Source organism: Pipistrellus kuhlii, unplaced genomic scaffold (genome assembly GCF_014108245.1).
Source record: "Pipistrellus kuhlii isolate mPipKuh1 unplaced genomic scaffold, mPipKuh1.p scaffold_m20_p_23, whole genome shotgun sequence".
NCBI lineage: Eukaryota > Metazoa > Chordata > Mammalia > Chiroptera > Vespertilionidae > Pipistrellus > Pipistrellus kuhlii.
The window spans coordinates 5367138-5385764 of NW_023425522.1; the positions used below are offsets into that span (position 1 = coordinate 5367138).

Consider the following 18627-nt stretch of genomic DNA (forward strand, 5'->3'; position numbering starts at 1 on the left):
AGTAGCAGAAGTGAGTAGTTGCAACCAAACTATATGTCTTGCAAAGCCTAAAATATTTACTATGATCCTTAACAGAAAATGTTTGGTGGCTCCTGGTCCAGAGTAGTGTTTCTCAAACCATAGTGTGCATACAAAGCACCCGGGGAGCTTGTTAAATGCGGACTGATTTAAGGGTGATGCCAGTGATCTCATCTGTGGAGTAGCTGGGAGCCAGAGCACCGAGTGTCTGTGCTCTGCAACAGCGTCAGGGCTCATGCTTGTGGCTTGTTTCTCTTCGGCTCTTAAGGATCATTTATGACCCTGCACCTCAAAGCCTGGGCCAGACAAAGCTGGAGAGTAAATCCCTTTATTATGTCAGGAAATGCCTCTCCCCCTATCTCCTAGGTCCACACCCTTCCAGCTCACCTTTCCTTTAGACACGTCTCAGGCTCGGCTCTGTGGGGTTAGTTCGGCTTTTTTGGCTACACTCAGCTCTTCTGAAGAGAGCTAAGCCTAGTCCAGAAGAGTCGAGCCCATCTCTCTATTCCTGTAAGTAATCAACTGAAGAAAACATTCCTTAACACAGCACAAAGCTAAAACAATTGTACAGAACTGTGAGTGCTTATGGTTTCTTGTCTTTCTGTGTGTCTGTGATCACCCTCAGCCACTTGTCCCTCTGGGCAGATACCAGCCCAGCCTTGTTTTCTCAGTGGCTCTGCCAGAAGCTAAATCTGGAGAAGCAAAGCTACTCCAGCCAGAACCCACTTGGATGGGTTCTCCTTGGTCTTCAGGTTGAAAGTCCATACGTAGGTGGGTCCCCGCTGACATGTCTTGTATACAGGACAGGAGTAGATGCTGCGGCAATCTTGCTTGTCTGCAGGAATGGCCTTGATGAACATCACAGGCATAGGGGGTGTCAGATCCTTAAGCTTGGCCTCTGTGATGACCCCAGCCTGAGGACAAGAACATGAGGAAAGCCATGTTAGATCAGACCCGGAGCTCAGCCAGTGGCCTGCTCCCGCAGAAGATCCAGGAGATGAGACTGGGAAGGGCTGGCTGCCTCTATGCCTTCCCCTCACAGGTTCTTTCTGCAACCCCAGAGGGATGCATCTGATGCCGCTTTCTGGCCTAAATCACTTTTTGAAGGAGAGTTCCAAAAGCTGACATTTTTCATATACAAATTAACCCCTTTGAATCTACCTGAGTTTTATTTTTTGACTCATTCACTTCATAAGCATATTGAATGTAACTATTTGCCAGATGTCATGCTAAGTGCTGGGGTAAAGATGAGTAAGACACAACTATCAGCAAATGCTTTAGATTGTAAGGCTTTGGTTGTCTCCTGTCCTAGTTTCTGATGTGACCTCATCCACCCTCTAGTCTAGAGCATTTTGACTTTTTGAGCAGAGGAAGCTATGTTCCATCTTCATCCATGGAATAGGGATCAGAACTGTTGCTTTTAATCACTCCCCTCCGCTCTGCCAAGCCTGTGCTCTTTGCACCATCCCTGGTTGCCCTCAAATGGCGCGTCAGCTTCAAGGAAAGATTATCTAGGTCAAAAGATTCAGGAACATTACTTTTAGAAAGCATACTTTATGGGAGGCAGTGTGTATTTGACCAGCCCGCAGAGGCTGTCCCGTGGCTCACCCAGGACTTACCTGTGTATCCCAGCGAGCACCTTCCATGAAGAGGCCATGGACATAGGCTCCTTCCCGAGGAGGGCTTCTGAAGTCCTCTCGATTCTTCTTGGTCACGTCACATTGCAGGGCCATCTGGTCCAGTGGCCACTCATTCTTGCGGGCCATGGACTGCATGATGGCGGTCAGAAAGGACTGGGGGTTGAAGAAGCCTGTCAGCCACACCGTGGAGGGCATTGCAAAGTCGCTTACCCAAGCCTCCAACTCCTTGATTCGGCTGAGGAGGTCCGGGAACCAGACGGCCAGGCCTGCTGTAGAAGGGTAGGCTCGTCTGGCCCAGGGCTCTGGCACGGTGTCTAGGTACAGGTTGTTCTCTAAGTTCTCCATGTCAATGGTCATGGTCAGCTCCCCCTGAAGACAAAGCATGAGAGGAGAAAGTGAGGGGGCAGCAGGTCTCTGCAAACAGCCAGTCTTAGGGATTTCTGGCTTACGGCCCTCAGAAAGACAGGAGGAGACTCCAGGGGTGGGCGACACAAGGACTGTCCTGTTTAGTACTTGATTTGCAAGATTTGTCTCATCCAAGGCTGGTCCTTTAAAACTCTCCCTGCTCTAGTTTCCACTGAGGGAATGAGGGAAGGAGGAGGCAGGGAGGTGGGGAATCTGATCAGCCCTGATCACTTGCCAGGCCTAGGGACTTTGCCCGTTCATAAATTTCATGCACTGGACCTCTAGTGCAAAATTATAAAGAAGAACACAGACAGTTTCTCCCAAAGGTAATATTTTGCAAAACTATAAAAACAATTTATCAACCGGGATACTGATACTGATACAATCAGGACAATAAAACATTTACGTCACCACAAGTATTCCTTGTATAGTCACATCTGCTTTTCTCCTGTCCCATCCTTTCCATAATCCCTAGTGACCACTGTTCTAGTTTCCATTTCTGTGATTTTGTCACTTCAGGAACACTATTTAATTGGAATCATAGAGTTTGAAACCTTTTGGGATTGCCTCTTTTTACTCAGCATAATTCTCTAAAAAATTATCCACATTTTTGCATATACCAAAAAGTTTCCTTTTTATTATGGAGTAGTATTCCATAATATGTATGTTAGGCAGAATAATAGCCCTTCCCAGTTTTTTATTCTGTTTTGAGTGTCTATCCCTCTACCAGTATCACACAGTCTTTAATTATCCTAGCTATATACTATAATGTCTTGAAATTAGGTAAACTACTTTTCCCCCCACCTTATTCTTTTTCAAAATTGTTTTCACTCTTCTAGTTCTTTGTTTTTATACATAAATCCTATATAATAAAAGCCTAGGTGGCGTCACACACAATGTCATCACAAGATGGCCACAACAAGATGGCTGTCAGGGGAGGGCAGTGGGGGTGATTGGGCTGTCAGGGGAGCAGTTAGGCGGCAGTCAGGCTGGCAGGGGAGTGCTTAGGGGGCGATCAGGCAAGCAGGCAGGTGAGTGGTTAGGAGCCAGCAGTCCCCGATTGTGAGAGGGATGTCCAACTGCCTGACAGTCTGATATCCCCCAAGGGGTGTGAGATTGGAGAGGGTGCAGGCCACCCCCCATGCATGAATTTTGTATACCAGGCCTCTAGTTTTAAAATAATCTCTTCTGTATCTGCAAAAAGTTCTTGCTATGATTTTGATAGAAATTGCATTAAATCTGTATATCAATTGGAGTAGAAATGACATCTTTACTGTGTTATGTTCCAGTCCATGAACATTATATAGCCCTCCATTTATTTATATATTCTTTAACTTATTTTACCAGTGTTTTATAGCTTTGAGTATATAAGCCCTGTATTTGTTAGATTTACATGCAAGTATTTTAATTTTTGAGTGGTTAAAATGATTTAAATTTTGGTATCCATGTTTTCATTGATTATATATAGAAATATTATTAATTTTTGTGTGCTTATTTTGTATCCTGTGACCTTTCTGAATATTTTTGGTACTTTCTTTTAGTATTTTAATAATACCTCTCCACTGTCTTCTGCTTGCATAGGTTCCTACAAAACATTTGCTGTCATTTTCCCCCCCCTTTGTATATATTTTCTATTTTTTCCTCTGGTTGCTTTTAAGATTTTTCTTTACCAATGGGCTTAAGAAACTTTATTGCGGTATCTTTACCTAGTTTTCATCAGACTTATTGTGTGGGACTTGTTGTGCCTATGGGTTTATAGTTTCATCAAATTTGCAGAAATGTTGCCCTCAATTCTTCAAATTAATTTTTTTCTGTTTACCTTCCTGTGCTCCAACCCTTTTCTCCTAGGACTCTAATTACACCCATGATAGATGATTGCACAGGTCATTGATGTTCCATATACTTATGTTTAGTCTTTTTTTTATTGGGGGGGGCGATATAGGTGGATTTTAGCTCATTGACTATAAAGAAAGCATGATTAATCTTGTACATTTTATTTGACTACATGTTGAAAATCAGATCAACCTTGAAGTCCACTTAAAATATGAATATTTTCTTGTGAAATATGATGTACTTTGCATTAAAATGAAGAGAGAACACACAGGTTTGAGTGATATAATGAAAACACATCATAAACTTTGGGGCATCTCAGTATCAACCAATGCTACTTTTTGGGGGAGTTAGATATCCACAATTGAACATCATAAATTAATTCCACATAGTAATTCACTATTTCATTGTAGATTGACATGTAAAAGAGAGGAGAATAAAATTCACAAGGTTCTGATGAAAATCAATCTAGTAGAATAAACACATCGTTTTGTTATTTCTTTGGCCTTTGCATCTACCACCCACACACCATTCATCTGAACCCTTTCATTGGCACAGTTTTCTTTTCGAGTTCCTTTGAAAGTGTGTCCTACTTCCATCTGCCGCCTCAGTTTTCCAGGATGTCAAGTTGCTCTAAGGTCTCTAAAGTTCACTGAAACAAGGCAGATTCTCCATGGAAGATGTGGGTGGTTTAGGGACAGATGTTATTGTTTTCATGGCAGGTGGTACTTGCACCAGCCACAGACAGGTAAAGCCTCCCATCTGGTCACACACACATTTCATAGAGTCTTTGTGAGCTGCCAGCAGGTTCCCTGAACCAACTTAAACACAGTTTCAGTTCCAAGCACAAGCATTCCACCATTACTGTGAAAAAGGATGTCCATTTGAGAAAGGGCCTTGATTCTGCAAGCATGAGCTTTAATGCGAACACCCTTTGGGGCATCCATGCTTAGACTTCATGTGGGAGGTTCTAATCTCAACTCCTAAAATGGGTCTACTCTTATGAGGGGTGTTTCCACTGAATGTTCAAAAAGAGCCCCTCGAAGACTATCTGCACCAACCACAACTTCACTTTCATCAGCAGTAAACTGGTTTGTCTTCTTTGGAATTGATCTGAACTTCTACCATTTTGAGACCCGCTTCCCCTCCCTCACCCTACCCCCAAATATATTTTTATTGATTTCAGAGAGGAAGGGAGAGGGAGAGGGAGAGAGAGAAAGAAACATCAACAATAAGAGAGAATCATTGATCGGTTGCCTCCTGCATGGCCCATGCTGGGGATTGAGCCTGCAACCTGGGCATGTGCCCTTGTCTGGAATTGAACCTGGAACCCTTCAGTTCTCAGGCCATTGTTCTATCCACTGAACCAATCCGGCCAGGGCTTGAGACCCAGTTTTAATCTTCTTTCAGAGTTGTGTGCATTTACAGTCACATTCTGAGTAGACTGTAGAGGCAGAGATGAGGTCCAGGCTTTTTGGTGCAGGAAAGAGGCACAGACTTCAGCTGCCTGGGGAGAGGCTGGGAAGGGAAGCAAGACAGGGAGCCATGGCCAGGAGTCCTGCATTGGGACTTTCTTAATCTTCCAAACTTAAGCGGCCATTTCACCCCACAGGAGCTCCTTTTTTCCCCTTTTCCCTTCATTTGGATAGTTTCATTACTCTATTTTCATTGATAGTGACTTTTTCTTCTGCAGTTGTAATTAGTTGTTAATTCTCCAAAGTATTTTTTTTTTTTTATTTCAGATAATATACTTTTCATCTCCATATATCCCACTGGGTCTTTTTTATATTTTTGTTTGCCATTTCATCATGCTCTTATTGTCTTCTATCTTCTTGAACATGTAGAGCAAACTCATAATAGTTGTCTCAACATCCTTGTCTACTAATTCCATCCTCCCTGCCAATTATGGCTCCATTTCAATTGATCAGCTTTTCTCCTGGCCATGGAGTCTTGCTTCTTTACATGTCTGCAATTTGTTTATGTCAAATGCTGTGAATTTTACATATGTGACTGCTGGATTTTGTTTTATTCCTTTAAAAAATGCTGGAATTTATTTTTTGCTTGTAGTTAACTCACTCTAAATCAGTGGATCGGTCAGAAACCTGCATTTCAGCTTTGTGTGAGTGGGAAGCAGGGAGGGCCTAGACCGGCTTTTAGTCTAGGTTCAATTTAGCCCGCTACTGAGGCTTCTCCCTCAGACCTCCTGTTGCGAGAGTCTTTTCTGCTCTGGCCGGTGGGAACACAGCCTGTTCTCTGCTTTGTGTGAGTTTGGATACTTGCTTGCACTGCTCCTCTCTGGTGGTGTTTCCCAGCTTTGGCAGTTTTTTCTCATGCAGAGCAGGAGCCAGCCCAGTCTGGGGTGCACCTGCAGATCTCTGGAGCTCTCGGTGCAGCGAGCTCCCTGCCTTAGTGTTCTACTGTGCAACTGGACTGGGCCCCCGGGAACTCACTTGTTTCCTTAGTTCAGCAGAAACTGGACTCTTTCCTGAGGCTTCCTCCACACCGCACGTCTATGCAATGATGGGCTCATTCAATGAAGGGAAACCTTTCTTGTTTCCTTTTATTTATTTTTTTTTAAAGGAGAAAGGGAGAGGGAGAGATAGAAACATCAATGCTGAGAGAGAATCATTGATTGGCTGCCTCCTGCACACCCCACACGGGACTGAGCCCACAACCTGGGCATGTGCCCTAATTGGAAATCGAATCATGCCTCCTAGTTCATAGGTTGATGCTCAACCGCGGAGCCACATCGCCTGGGCTTATTTCCCTTTTTCCAAGTATCATAGTCCTGGGGAAGCTGTCATTTTTCACATATTGTCCGGTTTTCTAGTTAAGGTAAATCTGGTTTGTCGGCCATAAAAAGAAAACCAGATAAGTCACTTTTAAGCATCAATTCAATATTTCACAAAGTTTACTACTGCCACAAATTATAAAAATTTCCTTTTGTAACCAGTCTGTCTCTGTTAGAGCCAGAAAGGAACTCACAGTGTGGAAAAGGAATTACTGAATCATCCAAGCCAAGGACTTTTAATGGACTGATCAACGTGTGTGTAATTTTCTAATTCCCTGATTTATAAAGGCAAGCACATTGGCTTCTCCCCAGGCCACACAGTATCTGCAATGGTGAGCACGCAAGTTACTTCCAACAGAACGGCACCTGCTGAGGAGTGAATGGGGGCAGCTGGCTTGCCTTCCTCCTCCTCACATCACCTTTGCTCTTAGACACACAGCCTCACAGCGAGGGCTATACCAGTACTAACTTTTCTCTCCCAGAAATGTGTAACAATGAGAAGAGTCCTCACTTGCTGAGCTGATAGTTTAACTGGGGAAGCAGGGCTTGTATCTGTGGAAAGGCTTGAGTGATGACTTAGGAGCAGTTTCTAGGAGATGCTGAGTGTAGATGGGTCCAGGAGCACCGTTGGATCTGTGTGTTGGATGAGCGTAGACGAGTACAGGTCAGAGAGAGGCTTATCAATAAGGCACATGTACACTGTGTTTCTAAAATGGGAAAAGCCTTAGATAGGCAAAGGTGCCAGGGGAGGGCTGTGGCAGGCATGTCTTGGCAGAGCTGGGGGCTGCATCGTGCAGGGAGGGCAGTGGCTGTACACAGTGTCGTCTAGGGAGGCAGGAGGACTGGGAGGCCCAGGTCAGTGGTTCTCAGCACTTCTTTTCTAACACACAAGATGGGTGATGCCCATAGACAAGACACAGTCCCACTGCCCAGTAGCCTTGATGCCACTTCGCTTCGCTCATTCCTGAAAGAAAATTGAATCAGATGCATGAAAGTGATAAAGGGGCACAAGCAAGGCAAAGCTGCTCACGTAATGCACTGGTGCGCCACGAAGCCGGAGAAACACGGAAGGGGTGTGGGTTGGTGGCTGGGGGAACCGCTGAGTCCACACCAGTCAGGCTAATGCAGCAATTTGTTTGTGGGAGGCAGCTCCAACCCTCAGAGTTGACAGTGAGCAAAACCTCTGCTATGGACTGAATTGTATCCACCAGATTTGTATGTAGAAGCCCTAACCTGCAATGTGACTGACTGTACTGGAGATGGGCCTTTAGGAGGTAATTGATGTTAAATGAGGTCTTAAGGGTGGACCTAGTCCAATAGGATTGGTGGCCTTACAAGAAGAGAAGATCAATCTCTCAGTATCGCTCCCACCCTCTCCCCTGGCCTTATGAAGAGGAGAGAGAATGTGTCTGTGTGTAAACCTTGAGAACTGTGAGAAAATAAATGCCTGTTGCTTAAGCACCCCCAGTTTGTGGTATTTGTCATTGCAGTCTGAGCTGACTAATACACTCCAGAGAAGAGAACCAGAGGGGCGGTCAATGGTAGAAGTGTTTGCAATGGACCAAAACAATGGCCTTTAAGAGCTCAAACCATTTAGTGGGGAGGGGCTTCAATTCACTTTTGGGCAGGGTGAGGGACTCTTCTTCTGGGAAAACTATCTGACATTCTTTCTAGAGGGCATAGCTGGTAGGCAAGTCCCTACCCATTGTTTGGGCCTTACATTGCATTCAGTACAGATGCCTTAGGTCTACTGTGTCCAATCCAATGACTACTAGCCTTATATGTAGCTACTTAACTGCAAGTGAATTAAAATGATAAAATTAAATATTCCTTCCTTAGTCACATTAGCTACATTTCAGAGAGGAAAAGAGAGGGAGAGAGATAGAAATATCAATGATGAGAATCATTGATTGGCTGCTTCTTGCATGCCCCACACTGGGGATCGGGCCCTTGACCAGAATTGAACCTGGCACCCTTCAGTCTGTATGCTGACACTTTATCCACTGAGTAAAACTGGCTAGGGCTATATTTCAGGTTTCTAAAAAGAGAGAGAGAGAGAGAGAGAGAGAGAGAGAGAGAGAGAGAGAGAGAGAGATATTGATTTGTTGCTCCACTTAGTTATGCTTTCATTGGTTGATTCTTGTATATGCCCTTGCAACCTTGGTGTATCAGGACAATGCTTTAACCAACTGAGCTACCTAGCCAGGGTTCTACTTGTTACAGTTTTAATAAAACATGTTTTTTGGGGGGGCATATTCTCATACAAACTTGCCTGCCAAACTGTAGTTAAGAAGATATGCAGACAAATTAAGACTCATTACAAAATTAAAGTCCAAGAGACTTGAAAAAAAAAAGACATAGGCCATATTTATTTTCCTTTTTAAAATTAAAAAATTAACATGTTAACCGAGCGGGACCTATAAATAAGTCAAACATAAACACTATCGGGAACGGGTAGGACATATGAATACGTCCTTGAAATATATGTTGCACCCTGAGAGGGACAGTATATATTTTTTGTAATCTTTATAATTGTTTGTAAAATTTATAATTTTTTAATTCGATGTTTCCATTTTTTTGTTGGTATTCTTTTCTATTTGTTTGTAATTTTGTATTTTCCTTTGTGCTTTATATATAAATAAATGAAAAAAAATATTTCATTTATTTTAATTAAGTATAAATAAAAAAAATAATAATATAAAATTACGTCCGCTGAGCGTGACGTACTGACACGTCCTAGTGAAAGAGTATGCGCCCGTTGTACGTTGCATAATTAAAAAGGGAACTCCCTGGTTAACAGGTTTAAGAAGTTTTTAATGGCCATTTTACTTACATGATTATACAAAGCTCTGAGGTTTTGTCCAATCTGGATGTGTCTATGGAAATGTATCACACATGTGAATGCCGTCTGCCATGTGGGTAGATTGGGAGTAACTGTCCCCCATCCTGGAGTCGTCCCATAACATGACTGACAGTCAGCAGTACTGAAAACGGTGTGGTGAAGATGTCCTGTCCTTTGGCGCCTCTTCCGAGGGCTATGACGGAGATACTCAGATGGGACTGACTCTGCTGGCCACAGTCATTTGCTTGTACAGAGAAGTCCTGTGTTTCCGGGTATATCCCTGGCTGAGTTCACTCCTTACTCTGAGTTACATGCCTCTTACAGCCAAATGCCACTCTAACAACAGTGATGTCACATGAGCATCTACTTCTCCGACTTCGGTTGTGATAAGGAATGAGGTGCTTAAGGTTAAAATATATGCAGGAGAGAAAACTTTTAGGGCAGTGAAACTAGTCTCTAAGACACTATAATGGTGGGTACATGTCATTACACATTTTTCCAAATCCACAGAATATACAGCATCAAGAGGATCCTACTCAGCTGGTATGGCTCAGTGGTTGAGTGTTGACCTATGTTCGATTCTGGTCGAGGGCACATGTCTGGGCTGTGGGCTCAATCCCCAGTGGGGGCATGCAGGAGGCAGCCAATCAATGAGTCCCTCTCATCATTGATGTTTCTATCTCTCCCTTTCCCTTCCTCTCTGAAATCAGTTAAAAAAAAAAAAAAAAAGAGTGGTCCCTAATATAAACTATGGTCCTTGCTTGGGTCACTGTGATGAATCGAAATAGGTTCATCAGTTGTAAGAGCTAGACACTCTGGTGGGGAAGTTGATAGTGGGGACAGCTGTGCATGGAGGGGGCAGAAGGACATGAAACTCTGTACCTTCTGCAAAATTTCACTGTGAATCTAAAAATGCTCTAAAAATAAAACCTGATAATAAAAAATATGCAATGCTTACATTTTAACACCCTTCAGAAATCTGAAATCATTTTGATAACAGAGGAACATAAAACTTGTGATTTGGTTTTCTTAAGGATTTCTCACATCTGCTGATGATTATAATTTATTGTGATAGTGATTTTGCATTTACTAATTGAATGTGCAAGTGAGAGAGCCTTAGAGCTATGGTTTAGGTTTTGTCAGTTTGAGAGTGAAGCAGGATGGAGTTAGGGACAGAAGAAATCACTGGCCTGGTAGTTTCTGAACTCAGATATTCCCATGACCTTGAGCAGAAGTAGAATGACTTGTCTTCAAAGGAAAGGTGCACCCTCTATTCACTAAGTATAACTGTGTCCCTCTCAAAAGAAGAAGGTATCTACAGCCTTACATAGTGAAGGACCAGCTGATTGGTCAAAGGCACTAACTCCCACTGACCAAATGCACAAATGCCTGATGTACAAAACTCCCAAAGACCAATTCATTCTTCATAATAACAACCAGTTATAAATTCCAAAGGGTCACACAGTGGTGAAAATTCTCTGCCTGTGTAAGAAAATTACATGAGACTCTAAATTCTTAGACCTGTCCTGTACACTACAGTAGCTGCTAATGACAGGTTAGCAATTGAAACATGCTAGTCCCAATTCACATGTGTCATAAGTGTAAATGAAACACCGGGTTTCAAAGACTTTTAAATATAAAATATCTGGCCAAAGTAGGCGAAATCTTGGAGCAGGCTTAGGGATCTGTTGCTAGAACATCTGGAAGATTCTTGTCACCACCTGTCATAATCCTACCCTTCCTCCAAAGACATCTCTCTATGTGGCATCGAATTAATTCACCTTATATTGTAATTAGATGTGTGCTTGCTTTTCCAAGACTGTCATTCTGGAGAGGAAAGTGCCTCTCTAGCATGAAGGGCAAAGAGTTCACTTGACTAGACTGAAAGAAAGAGAAACCTCCCTGCCTCGCTGTTCTCAGGCATGCTCTGCAATTCTTGACACCAAACCTCAGGGAAAGCTCTTGGCAGAAAAACAAGTGAATGAATTGGAAGTCGTAAATAGACTACCCGGTACATAAAATTGTGTGGATCCAATAAGCTAAGGTTGCGACAAATCTACTCAATTACTAATATACTAGAAGCCCGGTGCACAAAATTCATGCATGGGGATGGATTGTCCTTCAGCCTGGCCTGCACCCTCTCCAATCTGGGACCCCTTGAGGGATGTCTGACTGCCAGTTTAGGCCCTATCTGGCAGTCAAACATCCCTCTCAAAATCCGGGACTGCTGGCTCCTAACTGCTTGCCTGCCTGCCTGATTGCCCTTAACTGCCCCGGTCTGCCAGTTTGATTTCCCCATAACTGCCCTAACTTGCCTTCCTGGTTGCCCTAACTGCCCTCCTCTGCTGGCCTGTTCGCCCCCAACTTCCCTCCCCTGCCAGCCATCTTGTGGTGGCCATCTTATGATGATGTCATGTGAGGGTGTGACGTCACCTAGGCTTTTATTATATAGGATACCTGCCTGCCACAGTAATGGAGCTGCACAGTGTGACAGGCAAAGTCCTTATCTACACTTGAGATTGTTCTACAAAGTTTTGTATTTCATTTCATTACAAGCTGGAGCCTAATTTAGAAACATTATGAAGCTTTGTCAGCCTTCAACATCCTTCCCATCTCACCTTTCCCCCTTTTTCCCCTCCATCCATATTGGGGAGAGAAGGGAAGTGAACATATTTAAAAAAAAAACCATTCACCTAGATGTTGCAGTTTATTTGGCAGTTTCTATGTGACCACATTGGGAAGCAACTTCCATCTGTTTTTCCTATGCACACGTGATCATCGGCTTGGAAGGCAGCAGCACCCCAGGACCCAACATCCAGGGCCGGGCTGAGCTTTCATTGTTGGCTACAAAACTGGGCTCTCCCTCTCCCTCTGTGTGTGGTCATGTTCTTTTACTAAACTGACAACAGTCACCTCCCTCCGCTCCTAAAAGGCAGCAGGCCATCCCCTTTAACCTGTTCACAGGTGAACGGTTATAATGATGCCTCACTGATGCTCTGTGTTAGGCATTTGACAACATGTGCTTCTGGTGCAAAAAGCAACCTTGTTTGAATAAATGCCTGTAGAATCAGGAGGCTCTTTCTCCCATCAGAGAAACCTCAGCTTGTGCAACCCAGGATCTTTCAGGTCTTTGGATCTTTGAACCACCGCGAGATAGTAAAATATTAAAATTCTTCCCTTTCCCCTGATGGGGTGATACGACTTTCAGCTAATGCCTTTGAGGACTTACCCCATTGTTCTCAACACTGTGTAAATGGATTTGTTGAATTATTCCAAAGCCCTAAGAATTGGGACCTTTATCCCTGTTTTACAGATGCAGAAACTGAGACACAGTGAGGTTTAAGTCACGTTAAGGCCATACAGTGAGCACATGGAAGAGTTGGGAGTTGATGCAGTCTAGAACCGTGCTTTTAGGACCTGAGGACAGCTTCCTGGAAACTCAGAGGTGTGAGGCAAACACACCTTTTTGCCTCATGGGAAAGCGATGTTCCCTGTGGCAGTGGAGGACACTTTAGTGTGAAGACTTCTGTCTTGGTGGTCATTCAGAGTGTAGTCTCCTGGGCAGCTCACCTAGGCCGACCAGCCAGTCATAGCTCATTCTAACCTCAGCACGGCATCAGACTTCTAGACCTTGTGTCTTACTACCCCTCTCTATGCCCACCCCCCCAAACAAAACAAAACACCCAAAAACATGAGCAGACTGGTTTCTGGGGTGACACCCTCTTGGGCATTTGGATTGTTGCAGGAGAACTGTTCTCCAGCTCCCAGGATCCCCAGCGCCACTTTCTCCTAAAGAGGGCCCAGCGGCAATGCCCTTCCCACCCAACACCCACGTCCTTACGCACCTTCAGGCCGAGGTGCAGCTCCCTCAGCGAGCGCCGGATCTCCCCGGTAAGTGTGTTCATCCGCTCACACTCCTGCAAGGCAACCACGATGTAGGGGGTGCGCTCCTCCACCCTGGCCATCAGCTCTGGGATGTTAAACTCGTCCGTCACCCGCTCCAGTATGTCCTCCAGAAGGGCCTTGACCTGCCCACACAGGAAACACAGGGGTAGAAGGGTGTGTTTGTGTGTGTGTGTGTGTGTGTGTGTGTGTGTGTGTGTGTGTGTGTGTCTAATTCTCCAGAAGGACTCATTATCCAGGATTAAGGCACTGAAGATGGCAATCATCCATCCCTGGCCATCCTCTGGCCTGCTTGCTTAGGTCAAGGAGGTCGAGGGTTGAGGACCAACCACGGACGGCCTCGCCATAAGCTGTGACACATGCAACCAGCTGAAAAAGATGAACACAGATGCTCTTCCAGGAACTGAGAGTTGGAGAAACCCAGAACTGAAACAGCCGTGAGAATCCAACTGGAATGGCATCAGACAGACCGGTGGGCAGGGGTCATTCGAGCCCCACGAAGCTGGTATATACATTCCATTCCTGAGCTTCCAGGAGTCTGCGCTGCAGTCTCTGTCCCTGGGGCCTGGAGGAAGCGCCCCATTCATCATGCAAACCTCCCCCCCCACCCACCCCAAGGCTCTCTTTGCCGCACAACTGTCAGCTAATTAGACCGGAGGAGCGAGAGCAGCAGGGCCTCTCGCCTGGAAAACTGGAATTGAGGTACCGAGATACTGACTTATTTAGGGGCAAGCCTCTGGAAGCTGAGCCTGCCATTTCGCAGTAAGGAGGAAGCCCAGGAGGTCTGTCAGCAGAGAAAGAAAAGTGAAACAAGTGCAGACATAAGACTGTGGCCAGCCCAGCAGAGGAGGAGGGAGTGAAGGAGGAAGCCGGCGAGAAGGTGTGCAGCCTTCCGGGCCCTCAGAGGCAAATAGTGGCAACCTAAGGTTTTCGTCTCTTCATCGTCTCTCTCCCCATCTTCTTCTTAACTGGTCTCTATCTTGTTCATAAAATTATCTCTTAATTCTTGTTTTGGGGTATAGTTCTGGGGTCTAGCCCTCCCATGACCCAAGTGGGCCAATCAGATATTTTTTTTCTTCAGGGACATGAAAATTTGAATCTCAAGACTAGGATCCAGGACAATCCATTTGACTTCTTTCTCAGAATTGCTTAAAAAGAAAAAAAAAAAAAAATATATATATACATATATATATATATATATATATATATATATATATATCAGAGAGGAAGGAAGGAGAGACAGAAACATGAATGATGAGAGAAAATCATTGATCAGCTGCCTCCTGCTTACCCTCTACTGGGGATCAAGCCCACAATCTGGGCATGTGCCCTGACTGGGAATTGAACCCTGACATCCTGGTTCACAGGTTGATGCTCAACCATTGAGCTATAGCAGTTGGGCCCAGGGTTCCTTTGGTGAGCTATTTCTTGCCTATTTCAGCTAAATTGGTCTCTGCTGCCTGCCACCCAAGGACTCAGACTGAGCGAATGCAGTCCTGTTATGATTACCTATGTGAATTTTAGCAAGTCATTTAGCTCTCAATTTTCTGCATCTATAAAAATTTCTAGGAGCGTTTTTATCCACCTGTCCCCTCTCCCCTAACTCCCAGGGCTGATGCAAAGATCAAATAAAATGAGTTGATGAATGTGGCAGCATCTGAAAGCTATAAAAAAACACACCCATATAAATGTAAAGGATTATTAATATTCACTTTGCCTTGTATTGTTAACATAGAACACATTCTCTAGGAAAAGAGCTGATGTTAGAAAAAGGAAAGTGCAACTCATCACCCCGTCACAAATGGGTCTCTGGTGCTGTCATAGCAGCAACTGGAATGGAATTTTAATGGTACCTGAAAGCTGCTGCTGGGCGAGAAGACAAATGGCTGAAATTATATCATATTTCTGTCTCTGGAGCAGAATTTGAAGAAACAGCCCTATAACAGCGAGTTGCCATTCAGACGTTATTCACAAAGAGATGAAAAGATAGTCTGGAGGCATTGTTCCAAAGCACATTGAATGCGGGAAACAGAGTTCTATTCTGTCCCTGATCCCGCCGAGCATGTGGAGTGGGGCTGAGGACGGGAGGGAGGACAGTTAGGGACATGCACAAGCCCGCCTTCTGCTCAGAGAGGCCCTGCAGATGGGAGGAGTGGGTTCCAAGGGGTGTGGTCTTCTTTATTCACACAAACACCTCTGCCTTTTTCTCTTTGGGGGAAGGTAATAAATGCTTACCACAGGGTCTAAATGTTACAGATCCATATGATATTAGCAGCAAAATCCTCCCACTTTGTTGCCTATTTTCTCAAAGGGGAAAAACCCACTAACTGCTAATGTTTGGGTTTTTAATTCCTCTAGGCATCCTTCAATGCATATAACTCCCTCCCTTCTTTCCTCCCCCCCACATTGGTCTTGTCTTCCTTCCTTCTCCCTTCTCCCTCCCACCCCTCTTTTCTTTTCTTTCTTCCTTTCTTCCTTTCTTCCCTTCCTTCCTTCCTTCCTTCCTTCCTTCCTTCCTTCCTTCCTTCCTTCCTTCCTTCCTTCCTTCCTTCCTTCCTTCCTCACCAATGGAATCACACTACACACAGCTTTTCCCACCTTGTAATAAATCTTGAACATGTTCCCTTGTTAGTACCTATGGATTTGCCTTGTTTTTTAAAAACAGTATAACTTACTTCACTGGCATGGCAGACCATAGTTTATTATGTTATTCCCTATTGCATGTTTGGTCTGTTTATTATTTCTACTACTCTAAGCAATAAATAAGTAATACATAAACATAAATATATCATAAAATCTGTGCACTTTTGAGTGTTCCCACTGGTGGTTGAATTCCCACACATAGAATTACGAGTAAAAACATGAAGAGTTTAAATTTTAGTGGCTATAGTCAGACTATTCTATAATTTAAACCTCCCCAGCAGAAACAAGAGTGCCTGCTGTCCCAGGCCCTCCTGACTGCATAGTGTCACATCAGGTGAAAAATGACATTTCACTTAACTTCATTTAATTACGGTGACATTGAGAATATTTTTATTGGCCACTTGTATTATTATGGCCAATGGTTAGGAATTTATTTTGTGTCCTTCCCCCATTCTCTCTTCTCTTTCCTTCTTTTCCCATAGGTAGGAACTCTGTATAATTTCCCATATGTAGGAACTCTGTATACTAGCAAAAGTTGCCCGCATCCTGGTATCTGTGGTGCTAATAGGTTTTCCTAGTTTGGCAAATGATCATAATTCATCCATTTCTGAAACACACACACATACACACACACACACACACACACCCTTGAATTAGTTGCAAGAAGGGGATAAGGAAATTATAAGAACTGGAAGCTTCTTTGAATGTTACTTGGAGAATATCCTAAGTCTATTACCTATATGGTCCCAGCCTTCTTTATTTTTAGAGCTGGGAATGTTTTTCATTCTACATGGTTTAGATTCTGGGTAATGAACATCTCTTTCTTGTGTTCTCATCAAACGGTGGATTGATTTAGGACAGCTGCCTGCAAGTATGCTCACCTGCACCAAGTTGCCAGGGTGCAAATCCCTGGGCCTAATGGTTTGATGACTCCCAGGTTTCTTTCTTTTTCTTTTCTTTTCTTTTTTTTTTTTTTAAAGTCTTTATTATTTAAAGTATTACATATAATATTACATATAGTATTACCTATGTCTCCTTCTCCCCCCTCTCCCCACCATTGCCTCTCCCAGGCTACCTCCAGGTTTCTTAATCCTTCATCTTCCCAGTATGTTTTCTCATAAAGCCATGGAATCTCTAACGAAAGGAACCTGAGTATTGCGAGTAGGGGTGGGGTGAAGGGGTTACACCTCTCAGGATGAGTTTGTTTGTGTGAGGAAAACTTCACAAGAAATTACATTTCAGAGCCCCATTCCTTCCTGCCCTCACATTGCCTCTGGTGGTCCCCAAACCCATATCTCACCCTAGTCTGCCTTTCTACCCCATAATCCCCTCTGTCCTCCGGAAATTTCAGGAAGTCCTGCGCATAGTAGCTCTTAACTGTGTGTTAGGAGACTCTGTTGAAATGTCATTCATTCACAGAGAAGGCACTGCTGTCTTGAAGAGGAGGAGGGAGTCCCAGTGAGCACCCCGTTGGTGGAATGAGGTGGAGGTTTTCAGGAACAGCTCCCTCCGTCATTATGTAGTTTGCCAAGGAATCACGAAGTCAATTTTAAGCTTCCCAAACCAGCATTGTTCCCTTCCTTCACTTTGGCAGACAAACTAAATTAAAATGGACGTTGGGCGGATTAGCAAAGCAAACTGTCAACCCCCATGGTAGAGACTTCCTAGGATGTACTACCCCCAAAGGCCAGGATGGTGGCCGGGCCCAGCTCTTGGACTGAAGGGCAGGCCTGTCAGGGCTGGTGGGCTGTGGGGACGGTGTGCAGCCAGTGGCCATTCCCTGTGTGCAGTCCTCAGGTCCCAGAGTGCCCTTGGGCACCCCCCCCCCCCCCCCCCCCCCCGCCGCCCGCCCCACCTACCTTCTCTTCCCTCATGGCCGCCGCTCCGTCCCCGACGTGGCTGTCCCGCGGCTGCAGCTCCAGCACCGTGCGGAAGAGCTTCTCCGAGGTCTGGGTCAGGAAGCCGATCTCCGCATTGGGGTGGAGGCCGTAGAGGTATGGAGACTCGGGGGGCAGCTTGGCATCAATGTACTGCAAGTCAAGGGCAGGTCGCTCACAAACAACCAAGACATCTCCCATCTCCCATCCCCACTCCGTGCTCCAGGCTCCAAGGCACACGCAGTCAGTGGTCCCTTCGGCCCTGCAGGTGATGCTGCTCAGGACACTGGCTGTCAGCTGCCCCCAGAGGTCAGTGCACACCCTGGCTTGCCCCTCCCCCCTCATGCTGGGCCAGTTTTCAGACCTCCCCATCCATGAAGACATTTTCTGGTTCCAGAAGTTTAGAGGATTTTATCCAGCTCTGGTCTCACCCCCTCCCACCACTCCCTGACATGCCTGTCCTTCCACACACAAGGAGAGCTCCTCAGAGTCATTTAGAAATACTAACCCTACTCGTATTTTTTCTCAAGCTCTTCTAGTACCTCAGACTTCTTGCCCTTGAATTAGTTTTCCCCTCCCCTCTGTTTAGTTAAATCACAAATGACAAACCTACACACAACGTGGACAACACATGCAAAATCCCTGTGTGAGTTGGGATGCACACCTAGGTGAACTTTG

The 18627-nt window shown here is 44.8% G+C and overlaps 1 protein-coding gene across 1 annotated transcript in view; it reads right to left on the bottom strand.

The window, feature by feature from the left end:
- Window positions 1-254: 254 nt before the first annotated feature.
- The window catches only part of DNAH9 (dynein axonemal heavy chain 9), a 294112-nt gene continuing 275739 nt past the window's right edge, over window positions 255-18627 (bottom strand). The window contains exons 66-69 of the mRNA XM_036451929.2: window positions 17932-18102; window positions 13372-13554; window positions 1638-2027; window positions 255-932 (exon numbers count right to left, since the gene is read on the bottom strand). Of these exons, the coding sequence (XP_036307822.1) occupies window positions 705-932; window positions 1638-2027; window positions 13372-13554; window positions 17932-18102 (972 nt within the window). The 3' untranslated portion in view covers window positions 255-704. The remainder of the gene's footprint in view (window positions 933-1637; window positions 2028-13371; window positions 13555-17931; window positions 18103-18627) is intronic.